The following is a 21,231-nucleotide window of genomic DNA, read 5'->3' as shown; positions in this document are numbered from 1 at the left end:
AGATTTTTGGATCCAGTGCATATCCTATTTTATAGTACCTGCCCACCAATAACAGACGTTTTGACCCACAGTTTGTCAAAGTGTAATCAATACTGATTTGATTGATTTGAAGATTTGAAGTTTCCATTTGAGAATTTAACTTCAATATAGAAAAAGCTTAGTCTGGCTGCAACGGCTTCTTTGAGACCTTCATTGTTATATACTTTTAGTAAAGTAAAGTAAAACTGAGGCTGGTTGGTTGTGTCTCAGCCAATCTAAATGCAACATTGCCTTGTTTTGACACGCGTGCATCACGAGGCAGAGAAAGAGAGGCAGTGCCGAAGCACATTCGTTACTGCATTGCCTATTTCGTTACTGCATTGCCTATTTCTCATCTCAAATGTTTCAGTTACATATTTTAGCGTATTGTTCAAGTTTAAAACAAGAACGTTTGTTGAGGGCACGGTGGCGCAGTCAATAGTGCTGTCGCCTCACAGCTAGAAGGTCCTGGGTTCGATTCCCGCCAGGGGACACTGTGGGTGCTGGGGGCGTGTTCCCTCCTCCGTGTCATCAGTGCCCACACCCTAGGTGGGGTTGGCAAAAGGGCCTTTCTGTGTGGAGTTTGCATGTTCTCCCCGTGTCTCCTAGGGTAGATACCCTCACAAAAACATGCAGTAATCCTGGTCTCTATAAAGCCTCCCCCTGGCCAGCCGGGGCGCCTGATGGAGGGGAATGGAACTGGTTGGAATAACGTGTTCCTTCCACGCGCTACGTCCAACCGGGGAAGCTCCCCCTGTCAGGTGATAAGAAGCGGCCTACTCACTCCTCATGCATTGAAGGAAGCATGAGCTCAGTTCGGGGCCCTCCCCAGGTTGGCAGAGGGAGAGTAGAGCCCAGGATCACAGCTTAGGCAATTGGCACCGGGTGAAAAAATGGGTTACAAAAATCGTGGGATAAAAATTTAAAAGAAAAAAAAAACAAGAACGTTTGTTAAGCACCATCCGGCGGTCATATTGAATTAGATCAAGAACAAAGTAGCAGCTGTAGTGTCTCGATCATGACAATCATCAGCGTGTGGATGAACATTGAGCTATGGGAATCTCACAGGTGAATGAAACCATGATTCATGATTATTCATAGGCGCCAGCTGATGTACTGTAATTAAGTACCGTTTTTGTTTGACAGGAGTTTACACAAAAGATATATACATTTAGTTACTGCAACTCCAAGTGGGGTTTATATGTATTTGTTTGTTTGTTACACTGCGTCTGCCATCTTTTATATCTTTCAATAGAGTAACGTTGCCCTCTAGTGGTGCTTTACATCATGTTATTGGTTGAAATGGGTTAGTTCCTGCCAAACACATTAGGTTTTAGTTTGACATTACTATTTTTAATTAATTAAACTTTTAGGGAATTTTTATATATAAAAAAATACACAATTCTTTTTTTTTTTTTTTTTAGTTTGTAGGCATTTGCTGATAACCATGTCCCCATTATAACCACGGATACACTCAAAGTGTGTAAAACATATTTCAGCATATAGCCCATTTACAAGCTCACAACGAATCGATATGCAATGCATTGAGCTTATGATCTCCTTTGTGTCTATGTAGCTCAGTGGGTAGAGTATTCGCCTTTCGACCACAGGGTCATGGGTTCGACCCAGGCCCTGAGTAGCACGGCTTGGGTACCGGGAGCTGATGGTATGTGTTGCACTCCACCTCAGCAATCCATCTAGCGCATTGTCAAACAGGGATAGACTCCTGCGCTTTGGCTGATACTGACAATAAGCCTCTCCGACCTAATACATACTTATAATACGGCGATAAAGTAGCATCTGATATCGGTCGGGTTCTACTTCAAAACACATCCACAGCAGGATGGAAGAGTGGATGTAGCAGTCAACAAGAAAGGTGAAAGGAGGGAGACGGATGTACATTCTCCACACACATTCAACTGAATCACAAGAAAAATCTTACTGGGAGATTTTTCTTTAGCCTCCCCTTCAAGAAAATAAAAATACATAAAACCACAATGTTTAAAGACGACGTTTAAAAAAAACAATACATTTAAAAAGCTAGCTTTGAGGAAAAAAAGAGAATTCAAGCTGAATTGACCACAGACGTGTACAAAGAGTCAGCGTTACGGTCCAGGTGCGGTGTTAGTGATATTCAGCCCATGTTCCCATAGCCACAGATGAAGTGAGCCACACCACTCCATAGCAGCCCATGTTAAGTCAACACACCTCCATGCAAACAGCAATTATGGCAGCACCATATAGAAGAGATGTGCTATATGTTGCTGCTTTAGCAACACCCTAAGCCTGAGATATACTTTATTGCTCTTGAGTGTTGTGCACCGACAGCCGATCTACAAGCTCACAATGCACGAGAGCTTGTAGATCGGCTATTTTCAGTGCGCGACACTTGCGCGCAACAGAGTATAAATCACGCATTAGCATATCTTCTGGTCCATATGCACGAACGTACGCATGCGGGTGCCCATCCCACCCGAACACACCCCATAACACCCCAACCCTTGCCCCCCACATACAAAAGACACAAAAGCAGGCTGAGGAACTCATGCCACTCACCTCGTTGTACTTGGCGCAATTGTTGAAGACGAGACGCACGTCGCTGACAAAGTCCTGAAGTGTCTTGTAATAATGCGAACTCCTCAGCTGAAGCCTCTTCTTCACCTTCTTCAGGTCCATAGGTTTCTTGATTATCTTGTAGTAGTTGGGCACCTGAGTGGGAAATGATCACAGGTCAGAGTAAATAAAACGATAAAATAAAAATGAAAGCTTCATTCTTTTTTCTTTTTTTTCTCGTTTTGATAGATATTTGTAAGGGCATTTTTGGAAATTATTATGACGATTATGTAAATAAATTCTTGCGATTAGGCCTAACCATGTCGTATGCCCCCTAACCATTCGGCTATCAGGATGACCCTGAAAGACTAATTTGTGACTCATAAAATCATATCATGGGTCTCTAGAATTTGGTTTACGACACATTTGCAAACAAACACATTTATTAAGGTAGAGGACATCCTTCAACTAATGGGACCTTCAACAAGTAGCCTATTGTACTAGACCGTGTTAAAATAAAATAAACCTTTATTGATCCCAGGAGAGAAATTCTGGATTTTGGAGGAGAATTCAGTGTGTGTGTTGTCAAGGATATTTAATATAAACATTTAGAAGAACTTGAAATATTGGAGCCCATTCTATCTGCTTCAAGGGAAAATAGTTGCTTGCGCCAAAGTAGGTCTAAATGGTAAGTGGGCTAAACAATTTATTAAGTTTGAAATTGAGAAACCAACAGAGCGAGGCTGTTGGGTTTGTTTCATGCATTTCTCATTCTGTGTTGATTTGCGAACTCTGAGTCTGAACTGTTGTTTTGTCTCATTTTGTCTATCTCATTTGACCGAGTGCCCTTCAGATTTCATAGACAGTGTGTGTGTGTGTGTGTGTGTGTGTGTGTGTGTGTGTGTGTGTGTGTGTGTGTGTGTGTGTGTGTGTGTGTGTGTGTGTGTGTGTGTGTGTGTGTGTTGTGTGCGCCGTGTGTGTGTGAGAGAGAAACTTACAGAACTGGGAACAGGATCCCTAAAACCCACACTGAGCTCATGGCAGAAAATGTACAGCAGGAGGCGCTCACATTTCTGGGAACACAGAGAGACAGGTTATTGTTGATGGTTGGTGGTGTCACAGAGACTCACAGCTGTGTGTTGTACTGTATCTGTGGTAGTGTTACTGACCCGCCGGTCCTCGTGTCCCAGACCGTGGTCAGCCTTGGCTTTCTTGGCGTCCTCCGTGTACTCTATCTCTGGGTTGGTCAGGTTCCGACAGAACGTACAGAGGAAGTCACCTCTGAGAGGAGGGGGAGAGGAGTTATGCTTCATTAGTGCTCCATCGTACGACAGCGTCGTGGACCGGAAATAGCGGCTGTATAAGCTCACACAACCTAGGGCAACTAGGTATAAGAAAGAGTGCTGCTGAGTAGGGGCATTCACGAATAGTGATTTTTAGTATTCGAATTAGTATTAGTATCGAAGAAGTATTCGAAATTTCGAATAGTCGAATATTCGACAGGACTGGCCAAACTGTCAAAGATTAAGTAAGCAAGAGGCGAACATTGTGAAAATAGCCGATCTACATGTAGATCGGCTATTTTCACAATATTTATCTGTGGAACCGAGTCACAATTCCACAATTCCAAGTGCTTGTCAGGGACCCCAGTTCAAATCTGTTTATTTTGGGAGTCACAGCCTAAAAAGGTTTGAGAACCCCTGGTATAGAGCATTAACAAATTCATCCACCAGGGGCATTGACAACTCATTCTTATGACTTCCTATCTAGCCAAGCATTATATACTATGTATGGTTTAAAGAGAAAACAATAAAAAATAAAATAAGCGAATATTCGACTTTGGTGAGCAATGTCGAATAGTGACTTTGATATTCGAATATTCAAATATTTGGTGAATGCCCTACTGCTGAGCTAATCACACACAGACCACCTACCTGGGGAAGATTTTGATGGTCGGGACGTGACACTTCATGTGGAACACTTTGGGACAGCGGTCACAGCACAGCAGGTCGCCTCCGTTGACGCACACGGCGCACCAGTCCTCGTTGGGGTCGTCCTCCTTATTGGTGGCTCCGGCCGCGCCCTCCGCCTTTCCTTGGTCCGAGTTACCGTTGGTCAGCGGCGCGGCCGTGGCAGTGCCGGTGTCCTGGAAAGACGCCGTGGATGTCGTGGTGGTCGTCCAGGCCGAGGAGAAGCCAACGCAGGACGTCTCGGAGCCAGGCTCCGTTTTCACTCCTTGGGTCTTGTGAACATCCTGGCCCGAGGACGGTGCTGGACTGCTCATCTGGGGAGGGAGACATTTACACAAACACAAATGATACAGGATATACTATATTTGCCATACATGAACAATGACTGAACGTTTTTAAACTAACACGCAGTTTGCCGGGTAGGTTTAGTGGGATCTTTTATAAACGTAATACTTTATAGCTGTAAACAGAATATTTTATGCATGCTCATTGATAGAAGATGGGTATTTATTAGGGGTGTAACAATATAGTAACTAAATGCATCGAAATATCGTTTCAACTTAAAAAATCGAAGTATATTGTATCGAATCGGAAGTGCAAAGAATCGATTGTATCGATCGATACTACCTACTTGTGAATTGTATTTAGCATTTTTGAGAAGAAAAAAATGAAAAGGGGGGTTTAATTACTTTTCCTTTCCATATAGCTAAACTGGTCTATTGATAAATGTGTGTAATCTCTGGGTTCATGTCAAGGTGCAGGTTTTCAATATACAATGTCCATGTATTTGGCAGATAATGACTGTGTTTACTTATTTAAATCCATAATAATACATGTTTCCCTTAAAAACCTGCACTATCCACACCTTTCACACAGATTTAATTTCTTTGCTAAATAGTTACTATATCTGCTAAATAGTTACTATATCGATTTTAAATCATTGAATCGAATCGTATCGCCATGAATGAACCAATGTCGTCCATGTATCGTATCATCAACCATGTATCGTGATATGTATCGAATCGCTATTAAAATGTATAGTTACATCCCTAGTATTTATACGTATATGGGTTAAGACTATTTCAAATGACATTGCAGGAGCGTTGTACCGCAAAAAGGGGTATTTCGGTGCCATGGCATTGGTCCGAAGGTTCATTAGTCCGAATTTGTTAAGAATACTATGCCTAACTCTAACCCTAACCTTAACCTCAGTAACCCTAACTAAATTCGGACTAATGAACCTTCGGACTAATGGGCAGTCCGCGGTATTTCAACCATGTACAACCCCAACAAATGTCAGTTGAAAATACATAATCTTTGACTTACAGGGTAAAAATAGTACAGGGTGTCTCGTGATCTAAGCTACAAATGAGTGTCTATGAATCTACCATGCAGGCGCTCCTCCCAGCATCCTTCCCTCGCTCCATCTTCACGTTGGCGTTGCTTTGGCAGCTGTAGTCGTCCTCGACCCCAGGCTCCTGTTTCACCTTCACCTGCTCTGCTGGAGCACTGGTGGCGGGCACAGACCTGCCCGCTGAGCTACAGCTAACACACACACACACACACACACACACACACACAACAATCAATTATTATAGTACCATTAGGGCTGTCACAATTATCACATAATCGTCTAATCGTGATTATTTGACATTATCGCAATTATTTTGTCATAATCGTCATAATCGTGAATGTTGAAAAATGTCCGAAATAGTGGAAATAGCAGATCTACAAGCTCACAACGCGTCGCATAGTGGAAATAGCAGATCTACAAGCTCACAACGCGTCGCGACGCGTTGTGAGCTTGTAGATCGGCTATTTCCACTATCAAAGTTATTTTTTAAGTAGTAAGTTGTCAAATATGTCAGTAATTTCTTTGTATATTTAGGTTATGTGTCATATCTACCATGTGCAACTTCAAAGCCTAAAAGCCAAACAGAAATGTAATTATTAACGACAAAAACACAATTAAATCGTTAATCGCCAATTATTTGAGTGACAATTAATCATCATGTAAAATGTCATATCTGACAGCCCTAAGTACCATCCATGTTTTCATTTGTGCAGTTCACATTCACAACCAGCAGAGGACATCAAAGTCTACATTAATCATATGAGGAAAATAAAGTCAAGTTACTGAAAAAAATCTCCTTTTAAATGCATCTTTCAAGAATTAGAAAAGGGGAATAATTGATAATCACCTCCTCTCTATGCCTTTGCCTTTAAACTGTGTAATTCACAGGATTGATTTCAGTTAATAAAGACAAAACATGGACGTAACGTTGCTCAACTGTGTCCACAAGGGGGTTTAGAGGGAAAATAATACATACTGTATCAAACATCAAATATCAAGACATTAATTGTATTGTGGTTCTCATTAGGGATGTGAACCATTCAGTTTTTTACAGCTCAAGAAATCTGGGGTATATACTGTACATTAATCATGTTCAGAATTTGTGTCAAAGCCCTAATGTTTAAAAAATGAGCACCTTAATTAAAAAGTAAACATGTGCTTACTTGACAATTCCTAGTCATGTCTGTTCATAGTTAGAACAATAAGTTGTTCTTTACTGTGCGGCTGAAATATTTGCAAAAGGGGACAGTGTGGCTCACTTTAATCATGCTGAAATCCCACAACCCACTCAACTGTATAGGCAGCATATATTTCTCTACAAACCCTGTGGCGACTCATAATGTAATAACGGCTCAGCGGCTACGTGTGGTTCTTAATGTAACACATTACTACATTATAGAAAAATCCCTTATTAGGTTATGCGCTAATTGCTTTATTACATTATGAGTTTTTATTACATTAAAAGTATTACATTATGAGCCGTTATTACATTATGAGTTACTACAAACCCCCAGTTGTTTACTTATGGAGATTGTTCCCTCTGAATCTGCATGGAGATGCCGTTTAAAAGCTACGAGGAGAAGGTGGTTATGAGGAGAAAGTGTTATTCTTTCCAATAGACTCTACGCCTTATGCTCTCATCAGACACACTTCATAAAACGGTCATCAATGATTTTTGATGTATTACCCCTACCGTAATGCACAAATAGATCATCCATAGTTATGTCACACAACACAGCACTCTCACCACACTACATTACTGACAACCCAGTGATGTCAGAATGTGTCACCGTGTTTCAACCCAGTGACACATTCTGATGTCACTAGGTGATGTCACTGGGTGTGTCACTGTATGATTAGCAAGTACTGTGGATGTTATAGACATGCAACCCTATGACTAATAATGTGTCAAGTATTACTTTAAGAGTGTGAAATACTCAAAAGAACAGCTAAAGACGGTTACACTTCTCCATTCCGACATGTCTCCTTTCCGACATGTCTCCATTCCGACACTAACCCTATCCCTAACTCTAACCCTAACCTTAACCTCTATGGAAGTGTTGCCACTCCGACAATAAGAAGTCAATGTCGGAATGGAGACATGTCAGAATGGAGAGCAGTCCCCGCTAAAGACAAAACTCTGCTTTCACAATTCACACAAAAACATTTACCCTATATTAGTTCTGTGTGAGTGAAGACAGCCCTTTAGTAATTAAAGGGCATTTACACCTTTTGATGCAAGCTTTCCTGATGTGAGCCTCATTTGTGTCCCTCTTAATCATTATTACAGCCTAGTTTAATCACTAATCTTCACCACGGTTTGTTGACACTAGACCTGCTCTCCTAATCACAGGGATTTTCAGCCAAGCAGATATTTTTCTATCAAATCAAGGTTTTACCAATTATTATGATGCCAACTTTTTTTAGTCATATTCAAAATAATGGCTTCCTTCACCAATGTGTTCATAAAGGTGTCTTTTCTAACACCTCGCAATTACTTCCAACCAAACTCCTCTGGTGAATCTCTGTGGGAGCCAATCAAAGTTGAGACTTGAGAATGGGTCGGTTTTTCACCCACGTTGCCCATGTTGTTCAGAGCTGATGCTTCTGCTCTGGTGAATTTGTGGGAGCCAATCACAGGTGAGAAGACCTGGTTTGAACTACTGGAAAAATATACATTTGTCAATATGAGCTTGTGGGATATCTAACTGGTGGTGTATGGGGGTGCTGAATCCATTCCAACCATTCCCAACAATCAAATTGTGGTAGCCATAATTTTCACTTATTTTTTGTTGAGTGGTATATTTAGATTATTGAGGTTCCCATAATAGAAAAATCTTTATAATTTGCCATTAATTTTGAAAGGTGATCTAAGAGTCTATGTCCATGTTTGTGTACGCATCAGAACAACAGAAAAAACAGAAATGCATCTACCAAGTGCATACTGATTATCTGTTTCTTGTTCCCCACTTCAATGATGAAGTAAATAGGTGTCCTTGCAGGTATGGAATGGATTCAGCACCACAACCAGCCTCCCAGCTGCCCAGTTGAGCCCTCAACTTTTTTTAGCCATCTGCAAAATAATGTCTTTCTTCACCAATGTGTTCATAAAGGTGTCTTCTCTGACACCTCTAAATTACTTCCAACCGAACTCCACTGGTGAAACTCCATGGGAGCCAATCAAAGTCGAGAATGGGTCTGTCTTTAACCCACATTGCCCAGCGCTGATGCTTCTGCTATGGTAAACGTAGTGGGAGGCTGGGATCCAATCAAATGTGAGAAGACCTGTTTTGAACAACTGGAAAAATATAGATTTGCCAATATGAACTCTGGGGACATCTAACTGGGGGTTTGTGGGGATGCTGAATCCATTCCAACCATTCGTTTTTAGTAAGAATGACTCAGGTATGGAATTAGAAGAATTTACAGGTACATTTTATTAATTTAAAAATAGTTTAATTGTGAAAACGTTGGGTCGGGTATGGTTGGGTTTGGGAAGAATTTGAGAACTATCACAGAGTAAAAGTAAAAAATATCCTTTCTTTTTTCATTGATCCCGAGGCCCTACCCAGCCAGACTAATTAGCATACATTTTAGACCCTACCCTGCCCTAAATGTCGGGTCGGTTTGGGTATGGTCGGGTTAGGGCAGAATTTGAGAACTCTTCCGGGGGTGGCCCTTCTTCCCACTCTACTAAATGTCTTGTAGTAACTGAATGGATGATATTGTTTTGAGTTTTAGAGCTGTTAAATGATGTTCTGATGAACAGACCAAAGCAGAACACCTTTTACACTTGTAATGTAGGCTGCTATAATTGTGGGCTCGCCTAAAGGCGAGCACACGTATGTTATCTTCATTATTTATTTCTATACTAGTCAGTATCCTAAAACTTTGGCGCGCTTCATCTCCTAAACGCTTACACCTTTCAACACCATTCAAATTTTTATGTGTTCAGCTTACTGAGGACAAGTGTGCGTGTATTTTTCTTTTTGAAATGTTTTGTAGTTTAATTATAAAAAAATAAAAATGTTTAACTTTAAGCACCCAATGCATTTCCAATGGGTCCCCAGAGTGGAGAGAAGGATAATAGACCCATGTTTATGTTAAGGCGCTGTGGCTGCAGTGTTCACACTTCAGATATGCTATCTATATCATTGCGTTCACACAGGTCTGCTCTCTGATTTGATCCAAATGTCTAAGCTGTGTGATGTATAAAACTATAGTTATAGTTAAAACTATAAATAAATGTCCCTCTCCACTCTACTGATTACACAGCTGTGATCAAGAATCAAGTCCGGGCGATGGGATGTAAATCCCATAGCCATATATCCTAGAGCCCGCAGGGACAGTCAGCCATATTAGTGGTTGTTGTTGGTTGTCAGGGAGATATCAAAACCAATGCATTTCCAAGTCAGATCCACAAACACAATAAAAGCCATGCTCCACTCCTCAGTCTGGAGTGGCCACATAGAAGAACGCCTTGGTTATAGACATAGTGGAGGACATATGTGATCTGGGATTGTTAGCCTACAGTATATGCACTCAATATACTCCACTACAGTTGGAGTCCATTTGACAGTTGCTGGTTCCCAAACACAGAATCAAAAATGTAGATCTAGAACACATATAATATGTACAGTACAGTAAGGTTCAGTAGAGTACAGTAAAAGTACAGTAAGGTTCAGTAGAGTACAGTAAAGTACAGTAAGGTACAGAAAGGTACAGTACAGAAAGGTACAGTAGAGTACAGTACAGTAAGGTACAGTAAAGTACAATACAGTACAGTAAGGTACAGTAGAGTACAGTAAAGTACAATAAAGTACAGTAAAGTAGAATAAAGTACAGTAAGGTACAGTGGAGTACAGTAAAGTACAGTAGAGTACAGTAAAGTACAGTATAGTAAGGTACAGTAGAGTACAGTACAGTAAGGTACAGTACGGTACAGTAGAGTACAGTATAGTATAGTACAGTAAGGTACAGTACAGTACAGTAAGGTACAGTAGAGTACAGTACAGTAAGGTACAGTAGAGTACAGTAAAGTACAGTAAGTTACAGTAGAATACAGTAAAGTACAGTACAGTAGAGTACAGTAAAGTACAGTAAGTTACAGTACAGTACAGTACAGTACAGTACAGTAAGGTGCAGTACAGTATAGTAAGGTACAGTACAATACTGTAAGGTACTGTACCTTACAGTACCTTAAAGTATCCTATTTGTTGGGTTGGAACCGAGCCCACACTGTTTCGAAGGAACAGTATTTCTAGTGATATTGTGCTATTTATGGAATGAATTGTGGTGCCCACCCATTTTTATTCAGGCCCACCCGAAACGTTATTTCTGGCTCCACCACTACTTACGAAGCACTCATCCAAACATGTTCTAACTTGATACTGCATTTCCCTGGGCTCCCAGCAACACACCTGCCAAATATTGTCTTTATAAACGACCCAACTTATTGTATGAGCAGTTCACACAAACAGCGCCATTGGTCACAGATGTTATAGTGCTATCTATGCCAATAACCTTGTGCTCATCACTACCAACCATGGAAATGGTCATTGGCTTCAGGGAAACCGGCCCCCTGCTATGCTCCAGCCTCTGCTCCCCTGACCTGCCCTTCCTCAGGGACCAGAACAACTCCTGGTCCCCTTGGTGAATCTGTCCAGATTGTTAGCGGTTTACTGACTGTGTGTTTTGGTCCATGCAAGGAGCCGTTTCTTACCTGCCCCTGCTGCCTGTGCTGGATGTGCTAGAAGGACGTGCTGGGGTGTGGTTGTTGGACAGACCTGTACATAGTACATACAGAGAGAGAAATGGGTTAAAAGTGGAGCAGAGATTGGATGCTGGTGAAAGACAAAGTCGAAGTGCACCGAAGAGTAAGAATGTAAACGATTCATCACAAAACAATTTATTATTGATACGAAAAATTTGGTGATCAAAAAATATATTGAAACATGATTCAATGTCTTTTTAAAGTGAGTAATATAGTTTTAGGTTTGCTATATCACCGCACACATGCATCGTATTACATTGTATAAATGTGAGAAAATCATATCGTAAACCCAGTATCATATCAAATTGGTACCTTAAAGGAATAGTTCACCCCCAAAAATTTCTATTGATTACTCACGCCATGGTGACTTGAGTTCAATAATATTATTTGTATTTGTCGCATTCTGTCCTAAGACAAAGAATTATAGTAAATTTACCCCCAATGATTCTGGATTCCAGAATCAATGGTTCAATTGATTCTGGATTCCAGAATGGGAGTACATGTATTGTAATCAAATTATTGTCTTAGGAATGCAACAAAAACATTTATTGAACTCAAGTCTCCATGGAGTGAGTAATCAATAGAAAAAAGGTCATTTTGGGGGTGAACTACTCTTTTAAAGCCAATACTTGACTAATTCAGTATTCAAAAATGCTTAAAATTGACTTCTTGCTACACATTCCCATAATTAGGGGGAGAGGGGGGGTTAAAAATGAGGCTATAAATAGTAAGAAGTAGGAGCAGCTATGTGTCTGACAACAATGAAGCATCCCGTCTGTCTGTAGAAGGCGTTTCTACCTGAGGAGCCTGGAGAGTGTGTAACGGGTCCAGGAGAGGGATTCATGTCCAGACCTCCCAGCATGGGATATGTGCTGGCCGCGAGGTAGCGATTAAGAATGTTGCCCAGGCTGCTGGAACCTGCGTCCTCCAACTGGTGGTGCAAAAAAAAGGGGGGGGGGGGGGGAAACACAGCGGTAAGACACACATACACAAACAAGAGAGAAACCAGATTCAAGACGTTGTTGCAGAGGAAGTGTTTTGTCAATTGTATGCAGATGGATGTTTTGTCTAGAGCCCCTAGCCGAGAGCACAGATTAATTTTCCTGTTTTGGCCGTTCATTTTTGGATGCAATTATGAATGTGTAGTCTAGCCTTACGGATACGAATCCTGCAGAGAGCGATGATTGGTTCTAGACAAATTTAGTCCGACATATCCCATTCTGATTTGTAGTTGCTCACTCCAGTTTAATTCTGTGCTAGAATACATCTACCGACAGATTCCCCATGCTTGTGCAAAGTCACATGCTTTTGTGTGCATAACAATTTAACTAACTCCATCTCCCAGCCAAGAAAATGGCATTTTAACTATCAACCTGGTTAAAATGCCATTTTGAGCATGTCATCATAGGCAATAGGCATGATTTTATATTTCATTGTTGTATTGATCATAGCAGATTGGCTATTTTCGCAGTGCGATACCAAGGCTGTGTGGGATGTACCAGAGACAGACTTGTGAACAAATTAAAAAGGGAAGGCGCATCCAATGGCAAAACGCAGTGCCAGAGGTCAATTACCTGAATGGGTGGGATCTCGGGTAGGCAAGGTAGGTTCTCGGGGTTGGTGACGGACGGGATGAGCTCGATGGGGCCTATGATGGGGCTGGCAGGACCCCGGTGGGCATGGGCGCTAGCCATGCTGGCGCTGGTGGGGCTGGTGGGGTTGGCGTTGTGGAGGGACGCCACTGGGAAAGGCCCAGCGTGCCCCGGGTTAGAATGCTGAAAACGACAACGCGGAATGAGCAAGGGTCACTTGTTGGATTGTAATGTATGATATTTTATGTGTTGTGAAAAAGGATTGCATGCTCATGCATTGACAGTGAGAAGGACACATGCATGCTGCACAAGACACACAAATGTCAAAGTAGGAAAAAAAGGTGCCAAACCCCTGATTGCAGTAAGAAACGAAACCTTTGGTGGCTCATCTCTGATTCTATAGACATCTGGACACAAAGAAAGATTGTCCGGATATAGTGCAGGTCGCTGTTACAGTGGCCATGCATGCATAGAATCAATGTTTAGAGACATAGATTTCTCTTAACATGAGCAAATAAATCCCAAAGAAAAGGAGCTTCTAATGTGTGGAATCGTGGATACATGTAGGCGAGGCTGGGTTAGGGAGGGGAGAAAAGGTTGACAGTATCCTGTCAAGAGAGCTCCTGCTAAATCTGATTTGAGTCAATTACATCGGCAAAATCATCTGCGCTTCAGTTGGATTGTTAATATCAAAAAGGACAGCAAACATGGTTACCAAAATTTAAAAGTATTTCTGGGCCAGAAACGCCACACTTATATTCCACAGGCACACAAACAAACAAACACTGGCCACATTTGACCCACTTTAGCTTGAAAACTTTGTCAGTCCAATTAGTTTAATTTATTTTAGTTTGGGGGGAAGGGGTCTTCATCACTGAAGCTCAGTATTCAGAAATGGCAGTCAAATTTGCTTAGGTCGTCAACTTGATAAACACTGCGGCTGGTGTGAAAAATAATTGTTCGCATTATTATCACAAAACATTAACATTTGGATATCATGTAATTGGAGTCATTAGATTCGATATGTGCATTTCTATACAGCACCCCACTCTCTCCAGCCTCGCCACGTGTATCAACCGCGACTGAGATAATACAACAGCATTTATGGCAGTTATAAAAGTTTTGCCTCAGTCAACCTATCACATTTGCATGATCGTAAATCATTTATCATGTTAAATCAAACAGTAGCTGCAGTGAGTATGTTTGCAAGAGAGAAAGACACCACACACCATAAAAATTTAAAAAAGCCCACTTCTTGTTAGTGTGTGCGTTAGGGGGCAGGGGGCTTATACGTGTGCACTGACCTGTCTCTGCAGCTGTGGCTGCATCATGCTTGGGTACTGCTGCTGGCCATTGTGGCGCGGCTGGGCAGTGGGCATGCGGCCCGGTGGGGGCAGCCCCGGTAGACGCATGTGATGGGACGAGGGGTACATGTGGGGCCCCGGTGGCCCGCCGTTCATACCCCCGGGGCCCCTCGGGAGCTGCTGCATGCTGATGAGCCGTGGGGGCTGGGGACGCAGACAAACCACAGTGTTCACTTGCAAATCTTTACACAAATGGGATTCAAATAAGTGAACGGAGTGAGAATGGGACCTTATATTAACATCAAACGCTTTACTGTTCATTTTTTATCTGTGATTGTACCAGTACACGTACTACAATAGCAGTATTCAACAGTGCAGGTACGACCTACGGTTCAGGAGCCAAAATATGACGTGGGATCATGTTATAGTGTGCGCGAAACAGATTCACGTCAATCGGACGTCGTCTTCACGATTTGTGGCATTTTGTGCAAAACGGCTGCAAACTTTTAAAGCAAATTAGAATGGAATCTGAAAATGTTGATAGATACATCTTGATCACGTGATCACAGAGATAATATATACTAGTTTGTGTGCGTTTTATCGTAGGAGTAGCAGCAAACAATGTGTTTTAGAGAAAACACATACAGTATCTGGCGGAGATTTATGTGGCCCATAATATGGGGAGTTGCGTCATAAGCCAAGGAAGAAGTCCTGTACTGTAGCATCAGTGACAACAAGCAACAATATCTTAAAGGGCTGTATGCAGGACCTGCCGCGTTAAATTCTAAATCTAAATTCAATAAATAATTATCACCGATGTGTTGACAAACCAGGGAGGGGAGGGGAGCCGAGGCAGAGCTGTGGAAAGTCTGGTGACGTGAGGTTAAGGCAGAGCAGACTGAGCAGAGGGAGGCGCGGGGGGGGGGGGGGGGGGGGGAGGGGGGAACAAATAGGAAGCTGGCATTTGATTCCAGCGCAAGTTGTATCCGCCATTCTAGTCCTTAGAAAGCACCCGCTCGTCTAGTCTAGTCCAACAGTGCTTGAGATTATCTGCTCAATGACACACGGATATAGACAGAGACAGTAAAATGTCCATCACTGTAAAATGAGATGTTTAGCAGAGTGCAAAGTAAGATGGCCTGAGCAATGTGAATAATACCTACGACAAAGTTCACAGGAAACCCTGTTATGGTGAGAAAGGAGTCTGGTGCTATTGTTTTACCATAAGCCTTTGTTTGAAAGGTTGTGAAATCTAAGAGACCAGAAGAGTGGACTGAGTGGACAGGGACAGGGTTACTCGCTGCATAAAGTATTGAGTAACAGTTGATGCTATTGTATGCCACTAGGCTATTTAGTTTAAAAAGTACAATTCGAGTCAGGAACTCACAAAAAAGGAGCTTCCTGGAATGCTTTAATGTACACTTGTACAGCTATCCAGATGGCGACCAGGGCTGCATCTGGTCAACAGCATGCATGTGGCAGTACTACAATGTTGCAATCATTGCAATGGCAAGGAAATGTTTATAGCTGAAACAAGATGCTACAGGGTTCATTTGGTCTATGCAATAAATCAGCCTTGAGAGGTAAATAGTGTGTGGAGAAAAGTTTGAAGTTTGTGTTGAAAGACGTGGGGTGACATTTCAGAACCTGTTTATTTGGCATGGTCACAGAGCCAGGTTAGTATTTGAATTCCACGGATGATGCAACCTCTGGGACATAGCCAATGCCCTCCTGCTCACCTGCTGCTGTACCATCTGCGGAGCGGCCTGTCGGGGGTGCTGTTGAGACAGCTGGGAGGCGATGCGCATCTGTTGCTGTATCTGCTGTTGGTGCTGCTGCTGCTGTTGATGCTGCTGCTGCTGGTGCTGTTGTTGTTGCTGTTGTTGTTGTTGCTGCTGCTGCTGCTGTTGTTGTTGCTGCTGCTGCTGCTGCTGCTGTTGCTGCTGCTGCTGCTGTTGGTGGTGATGATGTTGTTTCTGCTGGGCGTAGGCAGCCTGCTGCATGTGCTGCAGCCGCAGCTGAGCCAGGTTGATCTGTGGAGGATGTTTGCCCGGGTGCACCTGGCCCGGCGAGATGGGGGGGCCCCCCATCATGTTGGCCGGAGGCGCCGGCTGAGGGGGTTTCTCGATCACCAGGTTGCCTACAGTTGGGAGGAGATGAGGAAGAGCGGCGTGGTAAATATCAGCTCCTCCGAGGCTGGCTGCCATTTCTTCTCGTCTCATCTTTAGAACACTAAATGTCCTCGCAGGCCGGGGGCATTCTTTCCGTGCGATTAATTCAAACCCAGCCGAGAATACATTTTATAAAATGAGAATGCAATCAGGACAATGGTAATTTATCAGCTTCAATGTTATAGTTCCCATTCTATCTCCTCTTTTTTTTCCATCACTTTCAATTTGCTATTCCGACCTGAACATTTATTTTCCGTTTAAAAGCTGCAGAAGAGGTGGAGAGAGGGAGACCCCCCTTTCACAGAACATACACTCTATAGCATTTTAACAAACCAATAACTAACACCTTTAACTCAGCGGGTGCCCACGCCTCAAACTCTTTGATGTTGCTGGAGGCCCACAACGCGTTTGCCGCGTTTACTGTATTTACAGTAACAGCTTTAAATCTCACCGTAAGGTCGGGGCTACGCCGGGATGTAGCCCATTCACCGCGGGTTGCTTCGAAGGGACGCTGAGAGCATCGCGCTGCCGTTTTTCTCCATATACTCCAATGCATTTCCCCATCTTTAACGCCCTTTATCTCTGATGTTTTTTTTATGGCTAAAACTGTGGCAGACTGTGGCAAAATGACCAACTTTTGATCGGCAATCAACAGCTATGATCAACACTGGCCCATACAGTATGTTACACAACAACATCCTGTCTGCGGTCATGTGACCAAGTGACGTCATGACGCATGCATTGACGCAGCAGGGCCGTGTGCAATACAATGGTGGCTGGTCTGGGCATCCAGAGGGGATAAATGTGGCGCCATCTAGGGGCACCCAATATGTTAATTTAATTCATTCCTGTGCTATGTTTATGTGCTTCTGATTTGTCTCCAGTTGTTTTATTGTTGGGTGCAATATACATTTGAACAATGATTTGTAATGCAAGCAGAGTTTATATTCATGCATGATTTAAAAACCGTGAGTAGGATGATTAGTCTCATAATTAAAATAATAGAAACGATTATATTAAATCATATTCATTATTCAAATTAGAGTCTGGAACTCTGGTTAATTTGTGCGTGATTAATAAGACATATGGAAATATTTTGGTGTTAGGTAATAATGAGCACCTCTCACCTAAATTCACCACGTTCTTTGCCCAAAAGGTGGGATCGCAAAAGAAGCGCACCGCTCCGTTGGCCTGAGGAGCCGGCTCCATCCTGGCCTTCAGAACATGACGGAGCTGGAACAGGATCTACACACACACACACACACACACACACACACACACACAGTTCAATTGCTACAAAACCCAAAACATGGCAGCAACACAGTCACAATCATGCATTATTAATGGCGCCCACCACACCAATAAACGCACATATGAGACATGGCAACATGGCAATATATCCTAACTTGCGGACATTATTTTTCAGGAAATGGAAGAAAATGACATGTGTCATTATAAGCAAACATTTTAAAAGTGAAAATAGATCTATAGGCTCACAACATCGTTAGCAACACGTTGTGAGCTTGTATATCGACAACCTTTGCTAGTTTTGCGCAGCACTGTCATACAACAAAACATAAGGAATTAACTTATGACAAAACATAACAAGATGAAGTATAGATACAAGGTTTCTGCCTGACAACAATAAGATAATAACTAGACTGCGCTCTGCCGCTGTGCCAACTTGCACCTTGTGCACTCATAGTCACTTTACAAAGAAAACGACAAGTGCGACCAGCAGAGCGCGCAAGTAGAGTAATGAGTGCTGTCTGTATGTTGTTGAACCAATAAGCCAATAAGCTCCTTCATTGGCTAATTCACCCTTTGTCAAGTCCCGCCCGTTGTCCCGCCCCTCTTCACACCCATTGGTTGCCATGTCTCGGTGGGACATTCAGTGGGACACTCCATCCACTACCATTGTAATTCAGTTGCTTCGTATTGTTATTCTGTGTATTCAATTCTCATTTCAAACTTGGTTTCAGTCAAATGGAGCTGCTCAGTGGCAGTATAGTGACTCAGAATGTTTTTAGATTATTTTATCTCTCCAAAAATTATGTTTTAGCAAATTCAACATAAAAAAGGCGGAACCAGGGCGGGACAAGGCAGCCTTCTGGTTGGTCAGTCAGGGACCAACCAGAAGGCTAACAAAGGGTGAATTGGTGCCACATACAGACAGGATGAGTTCAAAGGCCCTGCTCCCTCACTGGCTAATTGGTGCCAACACTGCCCCCTCATTGGCTAATTGGCACCACTTAAAGACAGCACTCATCACCCTACTTGCGCGCTCTGCTGGCGCAAGTAATAACATAGCCGATAACATCTCCAAAGCAGATATCTGAACAGCATGTAAATCACACTGTTCATCGTGGCCAAGCACATTTCGTCCATCTTGGCACATAGAACATTGAGTGTCTGTCACTCGCACCTGGGACTGATTATGCTCGCTCAAATGCTGGTTCTAATCAACAGTTCAATCCAGAATCAAGATGGGTCCCTTGTTTGAGCTTAAACGTGAAGACCCACATGCTTTGCATGTACACGGAGCACCATGGATTATGCAAGAAACAGATGGTTGCACGCCATGTCTTTAACTGGAAATAGCCTATCTACAAGCTCACAACGCGTCGCAAGTATAAACCAGGCATTAATATCTTAAACAGTTGAATGCCTAGGGCTTAGCCTTAGACCACCTCCCCTTTGAACTCTCCCGGCTCATTCTGAAATGTCACTGCCCTTTTAATTGGAGGGGCGGCCATAGCTGAGTGGTTAGTGAGCCTGCCTGGGGAACCAAAGCCACTGGTTGTTGCAGGTACGATTCCTGGCCAGGTCAGCAATGTGTCGATGTGTGTCCCTGAGTAAGACTCTTAACCCCTAATTGCTCCCCGAGCGCCACATATGGCTGCTTTCTGCTCCTAGTTGTTATAGCTATTGTTATAGTTCACCTATGTGCAAATGTACTGTGACAAAAAACACCCCAAGGCGTGGGGCCTATATTATTATTTATTATTATAATTATAAATTACCTTCCTCGGTTTGTACCCGGAGTGTGGTTGTGTGGTTTTGCATTCTGAGGCATTATTAGAGTGCTCTCTATGCCTCCTTTAGATATCCAAGTGTTCTTCTCTGCAGGCGTTCTTCCCTCTTTGTGTCATATGTGTTATTAGTGTGTCATGGCTCGTATGGTTGGCTCTGTACTTAAAACGATTTATACATTACATGAAACAAACTATAGATGGTGCAATTGATCTACACAGTGGGTTTTCCCCCCATTCATTATTATTATTATTTTGTATGTTAATATTCTTCTAAAAATCAATAACGAAAAAACATTTTTAAAAAGGTGATGCGTACCAGCCTCTTGCTGTAGAGCAGTGCCGTGCTACTACCGCTGGTGATGGCCCAGTGGCAGAAGTTGAGCACGTGGCTGATCTGGTGGGCCAAATGGAGGGTGTCCTTGTGCTGGGTCACCAGCGTCATGCTGCGCTGCTTGGTCACACTCTGCCAAAGAAAAATCACAGAGGAAAGGTTTGGATTTGGATTTAGGCTAACTGGACAGATGACCTAAGGACAAACTACCTCGCCTATTATGCAAACATGTTCACCATTTGGTCGCAAGGAACTATAAATGAGAGCCATCTGTTGTTCTGTTGCACAACCACTCACTAAGCAGGCACCCCCAGAAATAAGTGAATGCAGAATTTGTCATGGAAGACTGACTGACCGACTGTGGAAAGTTTGAGGTGCCATGGAAATGGGGGTTCATGCAGAATAGTGATGAACAGTACCGTGCACTTCTCATGGTTATGGTTGGGTACCAGATTCATTGAGGATTGGAACCAGTTCCAACGTTGCAAGTATCGATATTTTGACATCACTTGCGTTGAGTGAGTGTAGAGTGGAGCAGTATGTGGAACGCATGTGAAGTCTCACAGAAAAAGTGTCAAGAGAGCAAGGCTAACAGAAAAAAGAAATGGACAAGTGTGGTTGTACCTCAGTAAGCAGGGCAAAGGCCGTGCCAAGTGCATGAAATGCAACACTATGATAACATGCAAAGGTGGTAGCATGTCTAACATGATTAAACATCTCTTGCTGGTACACCAAGTCAAAATGACTGTGCCAGCAACACAAGAGCTAGCAGCTGCAGCTGATGCCCAACAGACTAGAACTATTACAAAGATTAGTTAATTTTCTGTTTAAAATACCAACTATAGAGCTTGAAATTTGCATTTTTGTAGGCCTACAAGTACTTTGTTACAACTGCTGTTTGTCGTGTTCCTAATTCATGACTGCTAAATAAGACTTTGACATCATTAGGACAGTCATCATGACTCAGGACAAGCTGGAAATGATTTACGAGTAACATCAAACTGGAATTAGGAATAAAATTAGGAATAAAATAAACAACAGTTGTAAGTAACCAAGTACAGAAGCTAATTGAAGTTTTTAAATAAAAAGGTTTTAGGTGTGTCTTGCACAATATTGGGCAACTTCCTATA

At 42.5% G+C, this 21,231-nt stretch overlaps 1 protein-coding gene across 4 annotated transcripts in view; it reads right to left on the bottom strand.

The window, feature by feature from the left end:
- The window catches only part of trim33 (tripartite motif containing 33), a gene marked incomplete at its 5' end in the record, with an annotated part of 41,646 nt that overhangs the window by 2,092 nt on the left and 18,323 nt on the right, over positions 1-21,231 (bottom strand). For 3 of the 4 annotated variants that reach the window (XM_080733241.1, XM_080733244.1, XM_080733242.1), the window contains 12 exons: positions 2,575-2,727; positions 3,570-3,644; positions 3,741-3,852; positions 4,506-4,855; positions 5,930-6,086; positions 11,618-11,681; positions 12,467-12,599; positions 13,243-13,443; positions 14,565-14,768; positions 16,304-16,704; positions 17,863-17,980; positions 20,087-20,233. In XM_080733241.1, the coding sequence (XP_080589367.1) occupies positions 2,575-2,727; positions 3,570-3,644; positions 3,741-3,852; positions 4,506-4,855; positions 5,930-6,086; positions 11,618-11,681; positions 12,467-12,599; positions 13,243-13,443; positions 14,565-14,768; positions 16,304-16,704; positions 17,863-17,980; positions 20,087-20,233 (2,115 nt within the window). The remainder of the gene's footprint in view (positions 1-2,574; positions 2,728-3,569; positions 3,645-3,740; positions 3,853-4,505; positions 4,856-5,929; positions 6,087-11,617; positions 11,682-12,466; positions 12,600-13,242; positions 13,444-14,564; positions 14,769-16,303; positions 16,705-17,862; positions 17,981-20,086; positions 20,234-21,231) is intronic. The other variant, XM_080733243.1, reaches the window with a different exon arrangement.

Source organism: Nannobrachium achirus (genome assembly GCF_963921795.1).
Source record: "Nannobrachium achirus genome assembly, chromosome: 9".
In the NCBI taxonomy this organism is placed as follows: domain Eukaryota; kingdom Metazoa; phylum Chordata; class Actinopteri; order Myctophiformes; family Myctophidae; genus Nannobrachium; species Nannobrachium achirus.
This window is presented reverse-complemented; position numbering and strand designations above follow the sequence as displayed.